The sequence below is a fragment of the Triturus cristatus genome, chromosome 5_1, assembly GCF_964204655.1.
Source record: "Triturus cristatus chromosome 5_1, aTriCri1.1, whole genome shotgun sequence".
Taxonomy (NCBI): domain Eukaryota; kingdom Metazoa; phylum Chordata; class Amphibia; order Caudata; family Salamandridae; genus Triturus; species Triturus cristatus.
Genome location: NC_140587.1, coordinates 315,058,468 through 315,081,181, shown reverse-complemented (window position 1 = coordinate 315,081,181; position 22,714 = coordinate 315,058,468). Strand labels below are relative to the sequence as shown.

The 22,714-nt window shown below is 46.0% G+C and overlaps 1 protein-coding gene across 3 annotated transcripts in view; it reads left to right on the top strand.

The window, feature by feature from the left end:
* The window catches only part of COL14A1 (collagen type XIV alpha 1 chain), a 513,241-nt gene that overhangs the window by 429,407 nt on the left and 61,120 nt on the right, over positions 1–22,714 (top strand). For all 3 annotated transcript variants that reach the window (XM_085605041.1, XM_085605042.1, XM_085605043.1), the window contains 2 exons: positions 14,768–14,821; positions 17,898–17,993. In XM_085605041.1, coding sequence (XP_085461167.1) covers positions 14,768–14,821; positions 17,898–17,993 — 150 coding nt within the window. The remainder of the gene's footprint in view (positions 1–14,767; positions 14,822–17,897; positions 17,994–22,714) is intronic.

Below are 22,714 nucleotides of genomic sequence, written 5' to 3'. Positions count from 1 at the left end.
TCACTTGGCAGTGGACCCTGCAGCATTAGCTCTAGTCCATTGTTCTCACTTGGCACCGGACCCTGCAGCTTTAGCTCTGGTCCATTGCTCTCACTTGGCATGAGACCCTGCAGCTTTAGTTCTGGTCCATCGCTCTCACTTGGCACCAGACACTGCAGCTTTAGCTCTGGTCCATTGCTCTCACTTGGCAGCAGACCCTGCAGCTTTAGCTCTGGTCCATTGCTCTCACTTGGCAGCAGACGCTGCAGCTGTAGCTCTGGTCCATTGCTCTCACTTGGCAGCGGACGCTGCAGCTTTAGCTCTGGTCCATCTCTCTCACTTGGCACCGGACCCTGCAGCATTAGCTCTGGTCCATTGCTCTCACTTGGCACCAGACCCTGCAGTTTTAGCTCTGGTCCATTGCTCTTACTTGGCGCGAGACCCTGCAGTTTTAGCTCTGGTCCAGTGCTCACACTTGGCACCAGACCCTGCAACATTAGCTCTGGTCCACTGCTCTCACTTGGCACCAGACCCTGCAGTTTTAGCTCTGGTCCATTGCTCTCACTTGGCAGCAGACCCTGCAGCTGTAGCTCTGGTCCATTGCTCTCACTTGCCAGCATACCCTGCAGCTGTAGCTCTGGTCCATTGCTCTCACTTGGCCGTGGACCCTGCAGCTGTAGCTCCCGTCCATTGCTCTCACTTGGCAGCAGACGCTGCAGCTTTAGCTCTGGTCCATTGCTCTCACTTGGCCATGGACCCTGCAGCTGTAGCTCTGGTCCATTGCTCTCACTTGGCAGCGGACGCTGCAGCTTTAGCTCTGGTCCATTGCTCACAATTGGCACCAGACCCTTCAGCTTTAGCTCTAGTCCACTGCTCTCACTTGGCACCAGATCCTGCAGCTTCAGCTCTGCTCCATTCCTGTCATTTGCGGCCAGGCAGACTCTCTACTGTCAGATGGTGACAAGTCTCTTGCAACTATATGGTGGTCCTATACAGTGACATTCTATCAAGTGTCCTCCATCTTCCTTTTTTGCCCTATAGTGTCGCAATGCGCCAGGTATTGTCCCACTCTATATCTGATCCTATCTCACCACATGGTGCCTGGTATCTTGATGTTTCTTATTTCTGGTTCAATATCCCCACATGCTTCCAGGTATGGTGAGGCTTTAGCTCTGGTGCTATACCCTCACATGCTGCCGGGAGTACTGGAGCTCGATATCTGTTTTTTTCCCATTACATTCTACCAGACATCATGCAGTTTATCGCTGGTGCTATACCCTCACTCAGTGACAGGTACCCTGCATATTTATCTCTGGTGGTGTACCCTCACTCTGTGACAGGTACCCTGCATATTTATCTCTGGTGGTATACCCTCACTCTCTGACAGGTACCCGGCACCTTCACCTCTGGTGCTATACCCTCACTCAGTGACAGGCACCCTTCACCTTTATCTCTGGTAGTATACCCTCACTCTGTGACAGGTACCCTGCACCATCACCTCTGGTGCTATACCCTCACACATTGACAAGGATCCTGCACCTTCACCTCTGGTACTACACCCTCACACAGTGACCGGGATCCTGCACCTTCACCTCTGGTGCTATACCCTCACACAGTGACAGGGATCCTGCCCCTTCACCTCTGGTGCTATACCCTCACACAGGGAGAGGTAACCTGCACCTTCACCTCTGGTGCTATACCCTCACTCAGTGACAGGCACCCTGCACCTTTATCTCTGGTGGTATACCCTCACTCTGTGACAGGTACCCTGCACCTCTGGTGCTATACCCTCACACAGTGGCGGGGATCCTGCACCTTCACCTCTGGTGCCATACCCTCACTCCGTTACAGGTATTCTGCACCTTTATCTATGGTGCTATACCCTCACACAGTGACAGGGATACTGCACCTTCAACTCTGTTGCAATACCGTCACACAGTGACAGGTAACCTTCACCTCTGGTGCTATACCCTCACACAGTGACAGGGATCCTGCACCTTCACCTCTGGTGCCATACCCTCACTCCGTGACAGGTATTCTCCACCTTTATCTATGGTGCTATACCCTCACACAGTGACAGGGATACTGTACCTTCACCTCTGGTGCTATACCCTCGCACAGTGACAGGTAACCTTCACCTCTGGTGCTATACCCGCACACAGTGGCAGGGATCCTGCACCTTCACCTCTGGTGCCAAACCCTCACTCAGTGACAGGTATTCTGCACCTTTATCTATGGTGCTATACCCTCACACAGTGACCGGGATACTGCACCTTCACCTCTGGTGCTATACCCTCACACAGTGAGAGGTAACCTTCACCTCTGGTGCTATCACACAGGGATAGGTAACCTTCACCTTCACCTCTGGTGCTATACCCTCACACAATGACAGGGATCCTGCACCTTCACCTCTGGTGCTATACCCTCATTCCGTGACAGGAATTGTGCACCTTTATCTATGGTGCTATACCCTCACACAGTGACAGAGATACTACACCTTCACCTCTGGTGCTCTGTCCTCATACACTGCCGGGTATTCACTGTCTGACAGGTTTCACCCAGCAATGTTTGGATCTTTTGTTTATGTGTTTTGGGTGTGAAATGTCCACTCTTAGCCAAGGACCCTGAACATGAGAGGAGAACATATCATGAAGCGAAGAAGCCGGGTAAAGAAAGATGCCTGTCTAGTATTAAATATCACCCTCTATGTCACACACTTCAGACAGGGGAACGTCGAAGATGACCTGTGTTGTCTTGTCACCCCTGTCTGAGATTGGCTGGAACTGGACTGGCTAGGATTCCAAAATGCAACAGGAAAAGCTTTGGCGGCATCTCTTTCAGGCACTTGGCGGCCAAGCAGTGGAATTCTCTACCTCTGCAACTCAGATTAGAGACCTCAGAATCATCTTTCATGAAACACCTTAAAACGTGCCTATTTAGGAAAAATCTCACTCCCTATCTCCACTTTCTCTCTGTCTTTTCCCTTAAACTGAACTCAGCTTAAAGGAATTCAGCGCGGGACACCCTGGAAGGGAGTAATCAGGCGCTATATAAACTGCAACAAAAAAAATAATAATAATAAAAATAAATAATAAGATATTCATAGCAGTGGCCTGGGTATTCCTGATTCTCTGAACTGTCGCAGTTTGACATTCTCTATCTTTCGGGTGAGTGTGCAGTCAAAAATGTTCAAACTAGGCAGAGATTTTTCTTTGCCCTACTGCCTCCTCCACTTATGTCCGTCCTCTCAGGGGCTCAGGTTTGGTCTGTGTTGCCGGCTTTGTGTACTCTATGTGTCCAGGTGCCACTGCATGCAAACCTCATAGGTATATTTCCAGGCTGGCTTATCCCACTACCCATCAGGTTTGAGCAGTTTGTGAGTCTGGCAGATGGAAGGTTCATTGCTCTTGTGGGATCATAGCCACAGCAGCATCCAGATAGTGGTGATGCAGTATGTGCAACTTTGCTCCTATTTCAGGGCAACATGGCTTCTCCTTCCTGGTTTACAGAAACCCCCTAATGGATGGTCTGTGCACGAGGATGCAGAAGTATGACCTGTCATACGTATACAGGCCTTATTTATGTAAACAGACTGCTCTTGCATCACCCCAGCCTCTGGGCCCTTACGTCAAAGATACCCAGTGGAATAGTGTCTGTATCTTTACGATGGCACCATAAATTTGTGATTCAGACTTATACATTATAGGGTCACCCTGCTGGTGTGTTGTTGGCCTCCAAAGAACTGTAAGGATCTCCAAATGTATTCACAAGCAATTTTGGTAAATGTAGAATTATTTTTTCTGCATTTTTTATGTTATTGTTTTACTCTCACTCTATTTTCTTTCTCTCTCTTCCTTCTCACACTCGTTTATCTGATTCTCACACTAACCCTCTGTCTTTCTACCCTCACCCCCTTCTGTCTGTCTCTCATTTAAATCTCTGTCCCACGAACCCCTCACAAAGGCACGTCCAGCCTTCTATAGACCAGGACTCCTAACCAAAAAAAATAAAATAACAGATAATCATGCAGAAGATTATTGTTCTGAGCTCTTTAAAGAGAGTTTGAGTTTGCTTGTTTGCATGCACTGCTACAGAATTACAATTGTTTCTTTTGTTGCCTACCTCAGAATGATAAGCTAAAATCATGTGGTCGGTATTTAAAACCATGATCATTATAGCAAACCCACAACATATGCATAATTAAAATTGCTCTGAGAACCTAAATGCAATCATCCTGAAATAGATATAGCATATGCCTGTAGCCCTCATGCAACATCAGAAAAACTACTGTACTTGATTCATACATTGCTTTTATTACGTTGCCCAACAACATCGGATTTTGGGAGAAGTTATAATGACTGTTTCAGTAAATAGAGCCCTACTACCTGGAGGAGGCTGCCTTCAACTGCTGCTCATCGGACTTAGGAGCAGAATTTCATTGTTACTTATATGTCTAGATTTTCTGTTATTAACTCCAATGAGGTGGCATTTTTGTAAACAATATTGGGACTAGATGCTTGTACCAATCGAAATCAAGGATCCTTCGCTCCTCCTTACGGCGAGAGAGTTTGCGGCACCACAACTAGAGGTGATTTTTGAAAAGTGTTTATTGGCACACCAAAGCAAAAGTAAAAAGGACGGTCTATGCGTTTTGGCTCCCCAGCCTTCTACTGGACCATATAGTCCCTTAGTCTAGAACGTCTCTTAAAGTGCTCAAGTGCTTGACCCCTCATACTTTTTACTGCTATTCAGTAACTAGACTGCTAATCCTCATGTAGAAATGGTGGCAAATTTGGTCAACCATTTTACCATATCACTTGTGAAGTACTTAAAGTCTTTTATATATATATAATATCACAGATAGTGCTAGTTACCCCCTACTTTTCACAACATTATTGGAGAAATGGGAGGCGAGGCCATTCTTTTTGGATTTTCCGATGGAAGGTGGGGCATTCTCTGTAGCTTGATGCAGTCCAGTTTGGAAGCTTTCTCAGCCGCCATTTGTGACAAGACCAAGGTTTGATCTCAAGAATGTGGTATGTGGTCCATTTACAGAATTTCATGGCCATTTTGAGTTTGAGGGGATGGGCAGCTTTAGAAGACTTTCTACATCGCAGTTCATGTTCTCTAAGGCTTTTTCTGCATCTTGTTCAGGTTAGATTAAACTCTTTTATCTTTGTAGTGAAAGGAGTTACTTTGTCCATGATAGCGAAAATCTCCTTTTCATATCGCTCCAGTAATTTGGCATGGTCGAAACCAAGCTATGCTGGTAGTATATAGCGCCTAGTATGTGGTTTGTACAATACTAATTTAATATTTGTTTTCAGCATTTGCTATAATGCACGCACAGCTAATTCTGAGCACATCAGATATAATGGATCAGGATTACATTAATCAGGATATGGTGTAAAGAGCAAGGGAAATATTTTTCTGCCATATCATCACACTACATACTTATTTTTTACATTACACATTTATTTTTGTTTTTCACTATTACATTTATCGATTTATGTAGGGTGTTTTATGACCAATGATGGCCTCAGCGTTTGTTCGTATTTACGCTATACCTACGTACAATTTGAGTCACAAAGAGATAGGACTTATTGCTATCACACGGTTTTTGGTCATATATCGAAACCAGAATTAGTAATTTGTTGCTGTCTACCATAGCTGCAACTAGGTCTGGGACATTTATCTTTCACACAAACGGCGCCTTCAGTACCGGTTCCACGGTTCACTCGATGTAAAATGTCTCAGACTAATCATGATCACAGTGTAATGAAACACAAAACGCCAGAATGATGTGAGACCCCTGGAATTTCCCTGAAAAAATGGTAGAATGCACACCATATTTTCTAAATGCTCAGAGGCAACTTTTGACGTGTGCAACCTCGGCTCTGCCTCGTAGCACGTGAAAAATGCCAAAACTAACTGGTGCGCCATCACGTACCACCCAAGATACATAGCCACGCAAAATGCGAGTCCAATTTCATCCAAGTAATTAAATGTAATCAATATTCAATCCACATTCTTCAATATTTTCAAAATTCATACGGAGGCAACATGATTCCAGTCTTCAAATGCAAATGAACTGCCTGTCCAGGCTTTGTTCCATAGCATGTCGGAACTCATCTTTCATCCTGAGTAACCAACTGATGCACCCAATGCATTTCAGGCAGAACGCCCTTCCCCAGGAGTAACTACAATGTGTAAAGAAAACTATCAGTAACCAACAGTAATCTTGTGTCCATAAGATACATAAACAAGCATTGGCATAGCCAATAGGTCTCGCCTTTGAGATATTATAAGTGTTTAGCTATATATTTTGAGTTTGCGTAAGTGTTTAAGCTGTTTAAATTCTGGTAAGTTGTATGTACCTGTGTGAATGTTTGCTTGTTATGGGTTTTTTTGTTATGGGGGGGTGCATAAATAATAGGAGGGTGAAGGTTAGTTAATTACTGATAGTGAGAGAGTTAGTTAGTGAGCTAGTGAGAGAGAGTGAGAGAGTTAGTTTGTTAGTTAGTGAGAGAGTTAGTTAGTGAGTGAGATTTAGTTAGTGAGAGAGAGTTAGTTAGTTTGTTAGTGAGAGAGTTATTCATTTAGCGACTGAGTTAGTTAGTTAGTGAGAGAGTCAGTTAGTCAGTGAGAGAGTGACTTAGTGAGTTAGTTAGTTAGTTATTGTGAGTGAGAGAGTTTGTTCGTTTTTTAGTTTGTGAGAGTCAGATAGTTATTTACTTAGAGTGAGAGTTAGTTAGTGAGAGTGATTGAGTTAGTTTGTGAGAGTGAGAGAGTTTTTTAGTTATTTAGATAGAGAGTTAGTTAGTGATTGTGTGAGAGAGTTAGTTACTTAGTTAAACGTGCATTGAGAATTTACGTATGCAAATTGCGTTTGTCTGCACACCCGGGTTGAAACTGGATTTGCCAAAATAGTTACCGATTCGGCTCTAAATTACGAGAGACAGCAATAAATAAAAGGCATTGTATGCTTCAATTAACATCAGGATGAAGTTAAACAGCATGAATACATGAGCCTTGCATCTAACATGGATGCAGTCTCGGGGAACGGCAGAGGGGAACGGATTTGGGACGAGGGATGAGTTCCTTAGGCAGAAAGCAGTCTAAAGGGTGGCATTTTGTCAGCCCCTGGGATGGTTAGTTGTTGGAGAGGGCGGTTGTAATGGAATGAAGTTGGCAGTCTTGAGGGGTCGTGGCCCGTGGGTGGGGCAATCTGACAAAAGGGGGGTTGGAGTAAAAGCAGACGCACGGGGCGTTAATGGAAGGAAAGGCAGGCTCACAGGTGGTATAATGGGGGAGCGGATTTGCAGGGGCAGATTCACGGGGTCGAGTCGAGGTATACTCACGGGCGGTAAGGGAGGAAAGGGGGTGAGGCAGCCTCACGGGGGGAAGGCACACTCACGGGTGGTAGGGTGAAGCAGACTCACGGGTGGTAGGGGGGAAGCAGACTCACGGGTGGTGGGGGATGCAGACTCACTGGTGTTAGGGGGGAAGCAGACTCATAGGTGGTGAGAGGGGGGAGGCAGACCCTGGTTGAAAAGGGAAAGCGAATGCAAGAGAAGCACAATATGAAAAAAAATAAGAGCAACGGCAGTTGAGAAGGGATAGCGAGAGCAACCGGGCAACCAGGCAAGTGCAAACAACTGTTTTCAAGCACTTGTGTTTGTGCTGGCCTCCACCTTGCGGGAGCGAGCAGCGGCGCGAGAGCCATCTGTTTTCAATTAGCGCACGCGCTGCTGCTCGCTCCCGCAAAGTGGATGCCAGCACAAGCACGAGTGCTTGAAAAGAGCTGACCAATTTCTAAAGGTCATCTCCTAGGGCAGCGCAGGCGCACTGCCTAAGCGAGACCTAAAAATGAAGTAACGAAGTATTATACAGTGCATCAAAATAATGTGGAACACCACCACGAATCATTTTTTACATGACACTGGTTAACATGGGTCATGTGTCCTGGCATTCTGTAATGTTTAAATCTTGATCACTATGTTTTGTTATTTCTCTAATTCTTTTGTGTTCATCTATCTACGAAGGAAATTGTTCACAGCATGTGTTAGTGGTTGTGGACCACATTATTTTGATGAACTGTATAATACTGAGGGGTATATTCACAAGAACGTGTGCTAAACATCACCAAAATATTTAAATGCAACTTTCCACATCGCAGGAAAATAACCCTGTGTCAACGTGGAATTCACAACAAGGCGGTACCATGCGATAGTCTTCCGAAACTGCGGACAATGTCCGCGATACAACCACCTCGATGGAGATAAAAACACAAACCACAACACAAAAAAACCTGTGATGGGCCAAAGCGCAAAATGAAAACAGTGACAACCAGCGCGAGGGCAGCAATACTCACACGTAATGCGTGAAAAAGCACAAGAACAGCATACGGAAAATGCCACAGAAAACAATACATCAACTGCGGAGTACCACGGATGCACCCTGACCGACTGCAGAGGACAACATGTACACAACAACATCCAAGCACCGTGGAAGAACAGAACCGACAGGCACACCGCACGAAAGAGACCAGTGGCAGACAAATCAGAGCCGCAGGAGCGACTTGCCCACCGTGCAGCATACGCACATAAGCATAAGTGCACCTCGACATTGACAACTTCTCGGTACAAACAGCAACCCCTCCACAACAGAACACAGGACACAACTGGTTCCGCATATGTACACAACATGGCAAATCACATCTGAAACCGCAGGAAAATGTAACATGACAATGTACAAGTACAACCTGTAACCTGCAAATATGATTTAATCACACATGCAGTGCAATTGGACATCTTCTATTGTCCCATGATTGCCATGGACAGCCACAATATCACGTGCTCGTGAGAAGTAAGTGTCAATGATGGAGCTCCTACGGGCCATTCCTGCCGCAGCTGCAGTTGGATGTGGGCCACCTGCCCCATCATCACCATCATCGTCCGGTACCTCTGGAACTGGGATCCATGGGGCATTGGCGCGAACACAGATGTTGTGCAACACACAACATGCAACGATCATCTTGCACATGATGTCTGGGTTGTACAGGAGCATTCCACCTGTGCCGTCCAGGCACCTGAAACGTGACTTCAACACGCCAAATGTGCGTTCAACGATGCCCCTGGTGCATAGGTGGGCCGCATTGTACTGCCTCTGGCTGGGTGTGTCCGGGTCTCGGAGGGGTGTCATCATCCAAGGGCAGAGTGCATATCCTTGATCACCTGTGACAGTGCAGGGAGAAAAGAGTCAATACTTGGTTCATCAGGATGTGATGGCAGGCACACTAATACAATGACGCCTGTGCTGGCTGTGTGTGGGGTGAGTGTAAGCCAGCCCTCAGTGAGTAGCTGGTGCTGGCAACAACTCCAACAGTCATCAGGCACTCAGAAATGCGATGTCAGTACAACAAGGGGGAATGACTTGAGTCGCACAGGGCTTGTGGCCCCAGATGCACAGCTGCCAAAACGGGCCAACCGCAACGGGACGCTGAACTGCGGGAGACTGTGGTAGGGTCATGAGGGCAGAGCAGGGCCTCACATGTGTCATAGGTGCCTTCCACGGAGTGTCACAGGGGAGAATGGGAGGCCTACCCCCCGGGCATGATGCAGAGGGCACATGCCAGCTGTGTCCTGCAACATGGCGGACATGAATGCCACAGACTCAGGCCAGACACCAAGTCTGTACCTGCCCGTTGCTGATGACAACCCCCAGGCCACAGGCTCAGACACCAACAATGTTCCGCCGGAGGATGATGGTCACTCATGGCGCACCAGGTTAGTGGCACCACGTGTTGCAGGTCTGCGATATGGAATTATGCCTCACTGATCAAAGGGAGTCTGGTGCTGTGGCCGCTGCCACGGACTTTGGGTCACTGCCATTCAGGACTCAGGACACTGTTCCACATGTGGGACCTACTGGACCGAAGAGGATGCCGGTGGAGCATGTTAATGAGTAAGGAGTTATGTGGACCTGCGTCGGGGGGGCCAGCGATGGTCTGCGGAGGCTGCAGAGGTCGCGGGACTGGGGCTTGGAGATTGCACCGGCACATGTTGGGCCCTCTTTGACACACGACAGTGTCAGCAGGTGAGCAGTGCGGCCCTGGTGCACTGGGGCAGGCAGGCCTGGTCTGTGCATCAGCGTCCTGGGGTGCAGCAGGCACACAGGGTCGCAGGCTCCGCTGCTCATGCCAGCGGCCTCATGGCAGGCCGCGCGGCGCAGCACTGTCAGTGACGTTGGCCATTCCCAGGAGTGAACCACGCTCTGCACAACGGGGTTTTTCACCACACCCCTGCGCAGCCCTGGCATACTCAGGGCCAACCCACTATGCTCACACACACAGGGGGGGCGCAGTGTGCGACACTTCTGCTATCTGTCCCAAGGCCTGGGGTGACATGGTTGCATCCGCTGCTCACTACTCTCCAGTCCCCAGCTGTTGTAGTCTGCATGGACATATCAGTGGTTTGCATAGCCATGTCTGTCCTGCACATCCATGTCTCACTTCTCGTTGTGAACATTCCCATTCATGGGTCACTTGCATCCTCGCACATGGCTGCATTCCGCATTTCCACACGTTCAGCTGTTGTGTGGCTGTGGTGCCATGAAATGTCTGTATTGGGTGCAGGTGTAGCCCAGGATGACCATGGAGTGGTGTTGTCGTGTCTGGTAGGTGGTCGTGTAGTTTGACTTGTTATATGTGGTTTGGTCACGTGTGCATTCCCACAGTTGTGCGTTGGTGGCTTTGGGGTGTGTGATGTGTTGATTTGGCATTTTCCAACAAGCAATCCCGTTCCATATGTGCTATCCTGGAAGCGCTGGTTGATGATGGACTGTCGGAAGATGAAGGAATCATGCACACTGCCTGGGTAGTTGGCGACGACATTGGTGAAGAGTCACCGGTGGTCCACTATTGCCTGCACATTGATGGAATGCTGATGCTTTCTGTTGCGGTAGTGGTGTGCAGTATCCGCAGGGGGCACAAGTGGGACATGTGTGCAGTCGATGGCCCCCAACATGGCTGGGAATCTGGCTATGGCGTAGAAGCCTTGCTGTCTCCCGCTGTTCCTGCGCAGTGTTGGGGAAGTGAAGGTACTGGGGTATGAAGCTGAGGATGGCATCCAGGACAGGTGTGATGAACTTTGATAGGGCTGGCTGTGAGACCCCTCCGACTCTGGCAGTTGTTGGTTGGAAGGTACCAGAGGCCAACAGGTGCATCACAGCCAGCAGCTTTGTCTGCGGAGGGATGTTGGTTCTCCGCTGTGTTGGGCCTGTCAGACTGTGGGCGATGTCGGTCATGATGCAGAGGATGGTTGCCCTTTTGAGCCTGTAGTGGGCAATGACTTCCTCGGGCATTAGGTCTGTGAGAGTGGTGCGTTTTCGGTAGATCCGCTGTCTTGGTCTGCGCTGCCTCTGTGGTGGTCCGGGGGGTGCGGGTTCATGTCCTGGGGGTGGTGGCGGACTTGGGGGTGGTGGCGGTGGGTGTTGTGGCCCTGTTGGGGCACCGAGCTGCATGATGAGTAGCTCCATGGCGTCGTTAGTGCATTGGGTGTGGCTGTGTGCGGGGCTCCGTTGCCTACTGCAGGTAGTCGTCCGTCTTTACACCTGCTTGAGGCAGGTGTTAAATACCTGCGGCTACCGCGGCTTATTGCCTGTTTTTGGTTTGCTTCGCAGATCTGGCAGTTCGTTGTGAAAGTGGTGTTGGGGTTTTTTCATGTGTTTTTGCACGGGAACGCCTACTCTGCATCTCATTAGGGTTAGTTGGTGGTGTCCACCGTGGTGATAAATTTTGGGGCAGTTATTGCGGGAATACTGGAGATGTCTGCAGTTTCCACCAGCTTGTGAATGGGGTGTTAGGTCTATCTCCACTTTTGATGCGTTAAGGTGGTGATAAACCCGAGATAAATCCTTGTGAATATGCCCCTAAGTTACTTAATTTTTTATGTATGGCTATGGACACAAGATTACTGTTGGATACTGATAGATTTCTTTGCACATTGTAGTTACTCCAGAGGAAAGGCGTTCTGGCCGAAATGCATTGGGTGCGTCAGTTGGTTACTCAGGATGAAAGATGAGTTCCGACATGCTATGGAACAAAGCCTGGTCGCGCAGTTCATTTGCATTTGAAGACTGAAATCATGTTGCCTCCGTATGAGTTTTGAAAATATTGAAGAATGTGGATTGAATATTGATTACATTGGATTACTTGGATGAAATTGGGCTCGCATTTTGCGTGACTGTGCATCTTGGGTGGTGCGCAACGGTGCACCAGTTAGTTTTGGAACCTCTGGAATTTCGTCAGATGTTAGCAAATCTGCCCAGCGTGTGGAACTTTTACAGTGGGTGGATTTTGCATGTTTTGCTGAATATTTCCACCCATCGCTAACTACCACACCCTGCATGGTGCGCTCTGGCACCCTGCCGGTCTTGTTAGATAATGGTCAGCAGGGCCGGCTCTAGGGCGGTGCGACCGGTGCCATTGCACCGGGTGCTGACCTCTGGGGCCGCCGTGTTTACAATTATGTTATACTTTTAAAAGCACCTGCCGCCTCGTTCCGTGTGTCCAGCAGTTTTCATCCTCTAAAAATATTTACATAACTCCGGTGATTAACGTTCTTCCTGGAGTGAGATCCGAGTTTTGTTTAGTGGAAGTTGTGACATAACCAACAGTTGCGTAGTAGGTTAATATGCCTGATGCAAAGTACGTGTACCGTGCAGATCACAAAGTGCATATAATCTAAAGAGGTCAGTGCTTTTGTCAGTTCGATCCTTTTGTTCCTTGCAGTGTATCAGTTGAAACCCTAATATAGAACAGTGAGCTAATAACTGACATCAAAGAGCTACATGCAAACTGCAAGGTATATTATTATTATTATTATAGTGTTATGCTTTCTCCCCCAGCCTTTACATTATTCTAAACTTGCAAAATAGGCTCATTTCCGTAAAAAAGACAAAAAAACAATTCTTAAATGTAACCCCCAACTATGGTGTTATGTTTTAAATTCTGAGTTTGTGCTTCTCCACACCAAGCACTATTAAACTATACTGTCTACCAGTATGACTGACATGTGACTCCTGCACCTTGTATTCCTCTGTTTTATGTAACATTCCTATACTGATTACAAATGTGTGATCGATTATCTCTGTGTAATGTGTGTGTGATTTAAAGTGCTCTGACACCCTACAGCGGCGCTATAAACCTAAATAAATGCATCTCAGCGAGTGAGTGGTTATGGAGACACGAGGGGCACTGTTAAAGGGTTAAGGAATCTGCAGCAAGGATGGTCATGGGGGGGGGCACCAACAAACATTGTTGCACAGGCCGCCACCAGCTCTAAAGCCGGCCCCGATGGTCAGTGCAGCAGTCAGTGCAGTTGCTGCATTATGATGGCCAGAAAAAGCTCTTTACAATAGGGGGTAAGTATGAAACTATTTTGCAAGCTAATATGAAACAGTGACGTGAAGGTTGCCTGAGGACCAGCAACAGATAATCTGCAGATAAAGGCTATCCGACGTGGCACCCAGTGGACCTCGCGCCCTCCTAAACCTTAGACCCTGAGGGCAGATCGCATCACCCCGTTTGAGTTCTATTTGTTGAACTCTAAGGTAGTCCGAAATGCAGTTGATAGTAAGCCACCATTTTGCAGGTACATACATACATTGTACTACTACCATGTAGCTGTAGGGGGTGTAAATTATATGATGGATCATAAATGATGGTCGGACGTTAACATTGCACAACCATTGGTAGGTGAGAACAAAGGAAAGGTGTCTTCACAGATGTTATCCATGGTTGTGAGTTCTAGGACTCCAGGATCCTGCCTGATTGTTACAGACACTTAAACGCACACTAGGTAGTGCTGGCAACTGGCTGGCACGTTCAGCCGCAGCCCGTGCAGGTAAGAGTGGTGGGAGCAGTGGGGGGGATTTCGACATAAGATGACGAGGAAAAATTAAATAAATATTTAATTTTCCCTCGCCGTTGTCTGTCAAAATTCCCCCCCACCGCCCCACTGCTCTTACCTGCACGGGCCGCGGCTGGGCACGTTATTCAAAATGTTATGTGCTTGTTTTGTGCTGACCTGTAACCCAAGATCTCGGTTGAGATTGCTGTTCCTCACATATCAGCTCTCACCTGAGACCTCTCCAGAAAGGCCTGAAGTTTCCTGAGATTTGTAGCCTTCAACGCTCTGCAGTCAGCTGCCTATCTAGAGAAGAGATGTGCGATAACACATCCGGTGCAGGAACCTGTCATGATGTGATGGGCCTGACCGTAGAATATGGATCTGCTGCTACCGAAACCCTCTTGAGCTGTGGAAACGTCACGGCGTAAAATCGGTAAAGACCCCACGGCTGATGCAAGCCTCACACTTCCATCTAAAGCATTCCAATGCCCAGAGACACAATAACCCAAGGGTAGGCAGCTGCCTTATGGTGCTACCAGAAAACTCCACATGAGGACGCCCGATTGCTATACAAAGTCCCAAAATTACCTTGGTTAATCAGTGGGAAAGGAGGTGAGAAAGGAGCACCCACATGCCAAACTGTTTTTTGACTGGGACTCTTCACTGGGACTGCTGCTTGCCTGTGGGCCTAGGTCTGTGCAATAAAAATACTACCAAAAAAGAAATAAAAGAGCATGAATATTACAACTGATATGATTTCACTGCATATATTACTGTGACAACATCTGTAAATGTGTTACGCGTGTTAAATGAAGATGCTGCTGCCTCATGTCTGCTGGTGCCTTCCACTGAAGTACTTTCCTTGTGTCTTGCAGGGTGGACCTGGTATCCGCGGTCCAAAGGGCCAGAATGGAGAGCCTGGCCAGACAGTAAGTCATCTGCTTGGTATACAATTCTGACTGATCTGCTGAGTGTACAATGCTGACTTACAGACTTTGCATGCTCATTTTGTTTCTGCAACCTTCCATCATGGGCCTCTACTGCACAGCAATGAGTGCGGGATTGTTAGAGGAGAAAGGAAAAGAAAATAACATAGGACTGACATTGGGAAGCCGTAGGATTAAAAAGATCTGGAAAGGGGAAGAGGTCTTTCAGAAGAGGAGACAGCAGGGAAAGGTAAATCTGAGGGGAGGCTTCAGAACACAGACTACATTGTATGCCCATGCAGTCAACTGTACTGTATTCAACAACTGTTGCATGCAGGTTCTTCTCCACAAGGAGTTTCACACACATATTCTTCCCTGCCCCCCCAACACTTTGTATAGATCAATTTAACAAAAAACAGAAACGATGTACACACCCTCCTTCAGAGTCCTAAGGGGTAGGGGTAGAACTGTATGGTTGAATTATGTAGAATGTTCAAGTTTTGGGCATTAACTCCAAACTGGTCCAAGAACAATATCCGCACCAAACGACCTGCAGAAAACAGACAGGTGCACACAACATTCTCAATTTACGAGGGCTGAAATTGCTGGTCGGGAAGTCGTAAAAGTATACAAAAAGTGATGGGTGGAATGCTTGTATTAATCTCAGGCGTTGGTAATTACTCGGGCACATCACAGTCCATCGTTATTTTACACACCATGCCACCTCAGTTTGGACCCAGCTATTTGCAAATCAGTGTTGACCCTACTCCTATGGGAACAGTCCACCCTGAACTGCCAACCTAGGTACGCCCTGTACCAGAACACAAGCAGCCCAGGACCTGTTTCGGCCTTGTTATGGCCTCATCAGAAAGTTCCTGGTGACAGTGTGCACAGGACCCACATTTGGACTTACCCATCCCACTTAGGGTGACACACTAAAGTATACAAAAAGTGATGTATGGAATGCTTCAATTAATATCGGCCACTGGTAATTACTCGGGGTTGTATCCCAGTCCATCGGTATTTTGCACACCACACCATCTCAGTTCGGAAAGTCCGGCATTGTCAGATGGTCCAGCTAGGAAGACTCAGTGTGTGGACTGTTTTTTACTCGCCCTCTCACAGCTCACAGGACCAAAAAATGTGGCCCACACACGGACCCTTTTAAGCTGCACCTTTTTGCAGTGCCAGCCTGCCCGAAGGGAGGTGCAACACTGAAACTTGTGCAAAAACAACATTTAGTGCTTACTGGTGATCGATTGACATTTATATAGCATCTTCTACCGAAAAGGTCCTTTTTGTGTTGGTTTAGTGAATGCCTGAGTAAACAAATAGGGTTCAAGTTCTTGCCTGATGCTTAGTAGGGACGTAGAGTGCTTAACGTCGAGTTCGTTCCACGGTCTTGGGCCCTGTAACTATTGCTCCGGTTGGCTCTGGTAACTTCCAACAGATTTGCACCTGCTACATTAGGGACCTGCTATAGAGTTCTGTGGTCGGGTTACGTGAGGGATATCCCATCCACCGTATCACACGTGTCATTGGATGTAGTGCACGCGTAATACACCGGATGGGATGTTTGTTGCGTTGGTGACCGAGGATCCCGCTCGCCAAACTCTAAATCGGGCCCTACGTTTCTGTGCAAAACTGGCTACTCATTGAGAAAACACAGTGCAAAGGACACAGTCCCCTGCGCAATGCTGTTAAATACTAGAGGGATCTATGTAAACCGCCCTCTGGCTTGGAAGTGACAGAGCAACAGGTGATGGTTGTATGTCAGAATGTGACATACTAAAATATCATGACAACAATATTGTGTCCTAAATATCATTTACAAAGTATGAGTGTAGACTTTCTATTATAAATCCAATGGGGTGATATTTCCGTACAATACCTGAGTGATGAAAACGATAGTTTTGTTTACAGATAAACTGTAGGGGTCATTCCAAACATGCAGATAGGACCGTGCTGTTTAAATGAGGGCTCTACTCTGTGTCCCTCTCTGAAACTGGCTGTCTCACCAGCCCAAAGGCGCTCATTACATGTGGGCTTGTAATCCTGATAGGGGCCAGTAACAGATTTTGCAGGCCTGGAAATTACCACCCCCATCGAGGGTTCCTCTGATCTGGTAAATTTGTTGCTGAAAAGTGAAGTATGAGGCAAAACCATGTAAGAATGAAATCAGAAACCCCTTATTCCTGCATGCTATTCCCTAAAAATTGTAATGTAGAGCAATTTTGTTCCTCAGCCCCCAATTGCAGGCGGACTTGATATTATTAATTAGAAGGGGAGGACGAATTACTAGGCCATTCTCTGGCACACATAATATATTTTATTGCAGTCAATGTACTTGAGCTTCTATGGTATTCCTTTAATGATTTAAAACCTCCTTGTCTTCCTCGAGCAGGTTTTTGGTTGTCCCGCCCTTCTTACGCGACCCTATGCAATGCTGTGCATACAGATATCTTGCATATATCTTTCAATTACAGTAGACATATGCTTCTTTTGGTTACCTTTATGGATAGAGTGAGAGAATTAATTCAAATAAAAGCTTCCTTCAGAAGGGTTCATTCATTTTGCATCAGGCGCAGATACTTCTTCACACTCGATTTAAGATCACGAGATTTGTGAACTTTGCACCTTCCTTAGATTTTTCCTTTCACAGATTTTGTCAGGAAAGTCCTGGAGAAATTTACAGCTGGAAAATATCCTGGACATAGAGAAAATCTGCAGAATTGGGGTGTGCAAACTCCAGTGTCACAAGTTATTCCTCATTGCGACCTCTTTAGCTGAAGGGGGAATGAGGCAATGATCTGTATCCTGGGAAATATCTCACTGTGCGGCCCTGGTATTTCTTTTGGGTTAATTCCTGGGTAAATCGGGCCGGCTGGGAATGACTCCCTAATTTGTCTCTCAGCATGACACCAGATGCCCTGCAGGCACCGAGGCTTAGCATGATTGTTGATACATTGCATTAAATAGGGATGCTGTCTAGGAAGAGATTTAAAACTGTTGTTAATGTCTTTACCTTAAATATATTGCAGATATGTGCTTATTGTCTTAACATGTGATTTTGTTTTAGGGTCCAGAAGGGCCACGTGGGGAACCAGGCTCAAGAGGACAACAAGGACCTCCAGGGCCTCAGGGTCCGAGTGGGCATTCGATTCAGGGACCCACTGTAAGTCTCCTCTGTGCTTTAGCGCCTTGTTTACTTAGTGTTCTATTGTTTTTCAGTGCTAGCATTACGATTTGCTTGTACTGAGCTAAACCAAAAAACTGTGTGTAATCCAAGTGTTTGGAATAAATTAATAGAAGTAATTTTAGGTTACATACTTAAAAATCCTTCTTCAAATGTGTAAAGTTCATGATATTACAATGCTAAATGCTAACTCGTGCATGTAAGATAGTGCTGCAACCAAGTGAACCCTTATATCCAGTGATCTGGAGCGCTTGCAGCTGAGAGTGGCTGCGCTGCAAGTTGGTGTGTCTTGGGGCAATATGACATTAGTCACCTGAAGCATCAAATTAACTCCTTGGTTTCAAGATACAGAAGCACTCAGTAGTGGCCTTGAAGAGTGAATGATCAGTAAAACACCTTGAGCATTTAAGGTGCAAGAATCCAGGAGGTCATACCGCCTGCAAGAGTTTGACAGCACAATAAATCCTGCATGCGGGCCTTTGCGGTTGATGTGTCGGTTTCTTTGCACGCAGTGGTCTGCTTCAGTACATTTTATATCATGTAAATCACCATAGCTGCCGGTTACGGTTAGAGCAGGTAGCTATGAGGGCGAGGTTGCTGTCATGTGGCTGCGTGAAGTAAGGGAGACTGGTGGACAGAAATGGGTCTCTGTGGTGTGTGAATGATTAGGGACGAAGGGTGCCTAAAAATAAGCTTACACATTAAGCGTAAATTGCGATTCTCCTATTACCATGACTAGAGAATCTGGATTTCATTAAAGCCACAGAGGCTAATATTATGCATCTTTCTTTTAATGCAAGCCGCATACATCATAAAGCAAGAGGTTCCAGAATAGAACATTAAGAAAATGTGGTGTAGAATAGGAGAAGTCCAATAACATTTTAAGAGTCCAAACAATTCTTTAAACCATCACGAAACGAAGGAAAAGGAAGAACGATGAATGATCCGAAGGTCAAAATCATGAAGTTATGAGAGTTTTTCTGAAAAAACGAGAAATATATAAGTAGTTCAAGATGAAAAAACGTTAAAATGAGGAGGCAAACAATGTAATTAAACAAAGGTATAATAAAAAGCAAGCAAGCATTTATAAATTGAGAAAACTTCAAGTAAAACAAGAAGGATTCAATAACCACAAGTACATCAGATATGTTAGAATAAAAATATATACTCTAGGGTTTAATTATAAGGGAAAGGGTGGGTGGGATAATCTTAGCCTCCTTGTCTTTAATGAAATCCAGATTCTCTAGTCATGGTAATAGGAGAATCACAATTTCATTACAAGACCGGAGGCTACCATTATGCATGTTGGTAGCTTTGTAAGACTACATCAGACATATGAGCAATTGGTTTACAATAATGCTGTGTGAAAGTCCTAGCATTAGACAAATCAGCAGCTTCAAGAATATCATCCAACTTACCACCGGACCAGAAGGATTTACTGGCCATAGCACCTCTGATCGAATGAGCTTTGAAGATTTTTAAATCAATCCCTGCTAAATTCATAACAATTTTAACCCATCTAGCAATAGAAGCAGAAGTAAAAGCTTTGTGAGGTTTAACGAAGGAGATAAGTAACTGATTCACATCTAAAGGACGAAGAGCATTCATTCTGCAGTCGTACTCTTTCATACAGTCTACAACACAACGTTTTTTTGCATAGATCAAAACGTGGATAGAAGATTGAATCAGACATAGACTTGGTTCTTCTAAACAAATCGTAATTGACTCCAAACATGTTGTAGGATCTATTTGAGATTTCAAGAGCTTTAACATCAGAGACCCTACGACAAGATACTAGGCAAAGCAGTGTAGCCAACTTGATGGACAGATTTTTCCTATTCAAATGAATATTATCAGGCCAGCTAGAGAAAAGATCAAGAATTAACTTAACATCCCAGAGAGATTGATATCTAGGTTTAGGAGGTCTCCTGAGTCTAATACTTTTGAGGACTCTACAAATAATGGCGTTTTTACCTACCGTTTTACCATTGACAAGAGCATGTCCTGTGGAAATAGCCGACCTATAACAATTGATAGACCTATAACCAAGACCCCTTTCGAATTGTTCCACAAGGAAGTTAACTATGTCAACGATAGATGCTTCCATGGAATCCAGATTCCTTTCCAAGCACCAACGTAACCAAAATTTCCATATGTTGTTATACTGGTAGTGTGTACCAGGGGCCCAAGACTCTCCGAGGAGAGTTGAAGCTGTTGGCGAAAGTCCTGAGAGATCATTGGATCTCCTGACACTCTCCAGGCAGGAAGGCTCAAATTCCCTGTTTGAACTAGGGGATGATTTTGTCCGTCTATGTCTGTAAGAAGATCCATCAGGGAAGGAATTAGGAAGGGAAAGTCATAAGTCAGCTACAAGGTAGTGGTAAACCAAGCCTGGGATGGCCAAAAGGGAGTCACTAGGACAATAGAACAATGTTGATGTCTCACCTTCTGGAGAACTCTCTGGATCATGGCAAAAGGGGGAAAGGCGTACGCATTGGTCCCCTTCCAGCATTGGAGAAAGGCGTTCACCGCTAGAGCACCCGGATCGGGCATCCAGCTGTAATAATTCTCCAATTGGAATGTCAATCTGCTCGCAAAGAGATCTATTTCGAGAGGACCCCATATTATGTTGAGAGAATTGAAAACAGAGATGTTGAGCTTCCAGTTACTGAGGTCTAAAAGGAACCTCGAGTTCAAATCCGCACATATGTTTATTTTCCCTGGAAGATATTCAGCCCTTAGGGAGATCTTGTGTTCTAGGCAGAACATCCAAAGTTTCTTGGCTAAATTCGAGAGGTCTGCGGACTTGATACCTCCCAGACGATGTATATAGACAACCGCGGACATGTTGTCCATCTTTAGAATGACTGATCTGCCCTGAAGAGAATGCCTAAAACTCACTTGTGCATAAAGACCGGCAGTCAGTTCTAAGTAGTTTATATGGTGAGAAGATTCTTCTTGAGACCAAACACAGCTTGGCTCCCCAGCCATGAAGGCTCGCATCTGATTCTAAGACAAACTCTGGTGCTGAACCAAAAATTGCTTTGCCATTCCAAGCATCAAAATTCTCTAGCCACCAGGTCAGTTCTAATCTTGCTTCCTGGTCCAGGGAAATGCGATCCCCATACCAGAGGCCCGATCTTAGAGCCCTCGCTTTTATCCTTTGAAGGGCTCGATAATTTAGGGGACCCGGAAAGATAGCTTGGATAGAGGAGGAAAGGAGACCCAGTAGCCTGGCTAGTTCCCTCAAGGATAAATTCTGTTGTTTCAGAACGTGTCTTATCTCTTTCCTGATTTTGGATATTTTCTATGATGGGAGTAGAAGAAGGCATTTCATGGTATCTACGGTGCAACTCAAGAATTCTAGAGTTCTGGAGGGAGATAGTATTGACTTCTCTCTGTTTATGATGAACCCCAGCCTTTCTAAAAGATCTAATACGGTCTTCAAGTCTTGAATGATTTGAGAATGGTCCTGGGACAAAATGAGGATATCGTCTAGGTATATGATTAGACGAATACCCTTTTCTCTTAAGGAAGAGGCGATTGATCTCATCACTTTGGTGAAATACCATAAGGCTGAGGAGAGGCCGAAAGGGAGTGCTTGGAACTGGAAGAGATGGTTTTTCCACATAAATTGAAGGAAAGGTTGATGAGCCTTGGCCATAGGGAAGGTAAAGTAAGCGTTTTATAGGTCTAATTTGACTAGCCAGTCTCCTTTTAATAATAAGTCTCTCAGAAGATGGATACCCACCATCTTGAAGTGCCTGTAAACAAGATATTTGTTGAGTTCCCTTAAGTTTATGACGGGTCTCCAACCCTTGTCCATTTTCTCGACGAGGAAGAGTGTGCTTATAAATCTTAACATGTCCACAGGGACTTCTATAATTGCACCTTTCTGAAGCATGGAGGATATCTCCTCTATTAGTTTTTCCAGATCTAGAGTGAGGGGGATATCTCTGGGAAAAGAAGTTTGAGTAGGAATTTCTATAAAGTTCATTATAAACCCTTTCACCATATTCAGAACCCATGGGTCTTGAGTAATTAGTTTCCAATTGTGATAAAATAATTTTAGTCTGCCTCCCACCTTTGGGGAAAAAGAAGGGGAAGGGTAAAGAGTTGTTGTACTCACCTTGAGGGTTGTTGTCACTGGATTCTCCTTGTGATCTGAAGCTTCTGGAGCGAAAGCCTCTTCCTCTTTGCGGATAAAATTGAGGGGTATTTGAGGGTTGGAAACCCCTTCTGCCGTATCCTCTAGATCTAGTGTAGGGCCTGCGGTTAAAGCGGCTGGAAGAGAGGCCCCTTCTTCCAGCCCTGCCAAAAAGATTAGTGGCGTTAAAAACTCTCTTCATATTTTGATGGGCCTTGTCTAATGCCGTAAAGGTAGACACTTATTTACCTAGAGTCTTAATCAGTTCTTCCCCAAAAAGTAAACCCTTGGGGTTGAGGGTGGGCTCCTTGTCAGCCAGATCACTCAATTTAGAACTGATTTTGGTGAGAACCACCCTTCTCCTCTCGGAGTTAAGGCTGGCATTGGCATTGCCCAGTAAAATTAAGGCTCTCTGGCTCAAACCTCTAACTACTTCAGTGTCCAGAGGCCTGCCGTTGATGTGGCACTCTTCAGCTGTATCGATGATCCTGGCCAGAGGACCCAGGATATCAAGGACCTGATCTTGACAACCTTTAAGGGATCTCTCCATCTC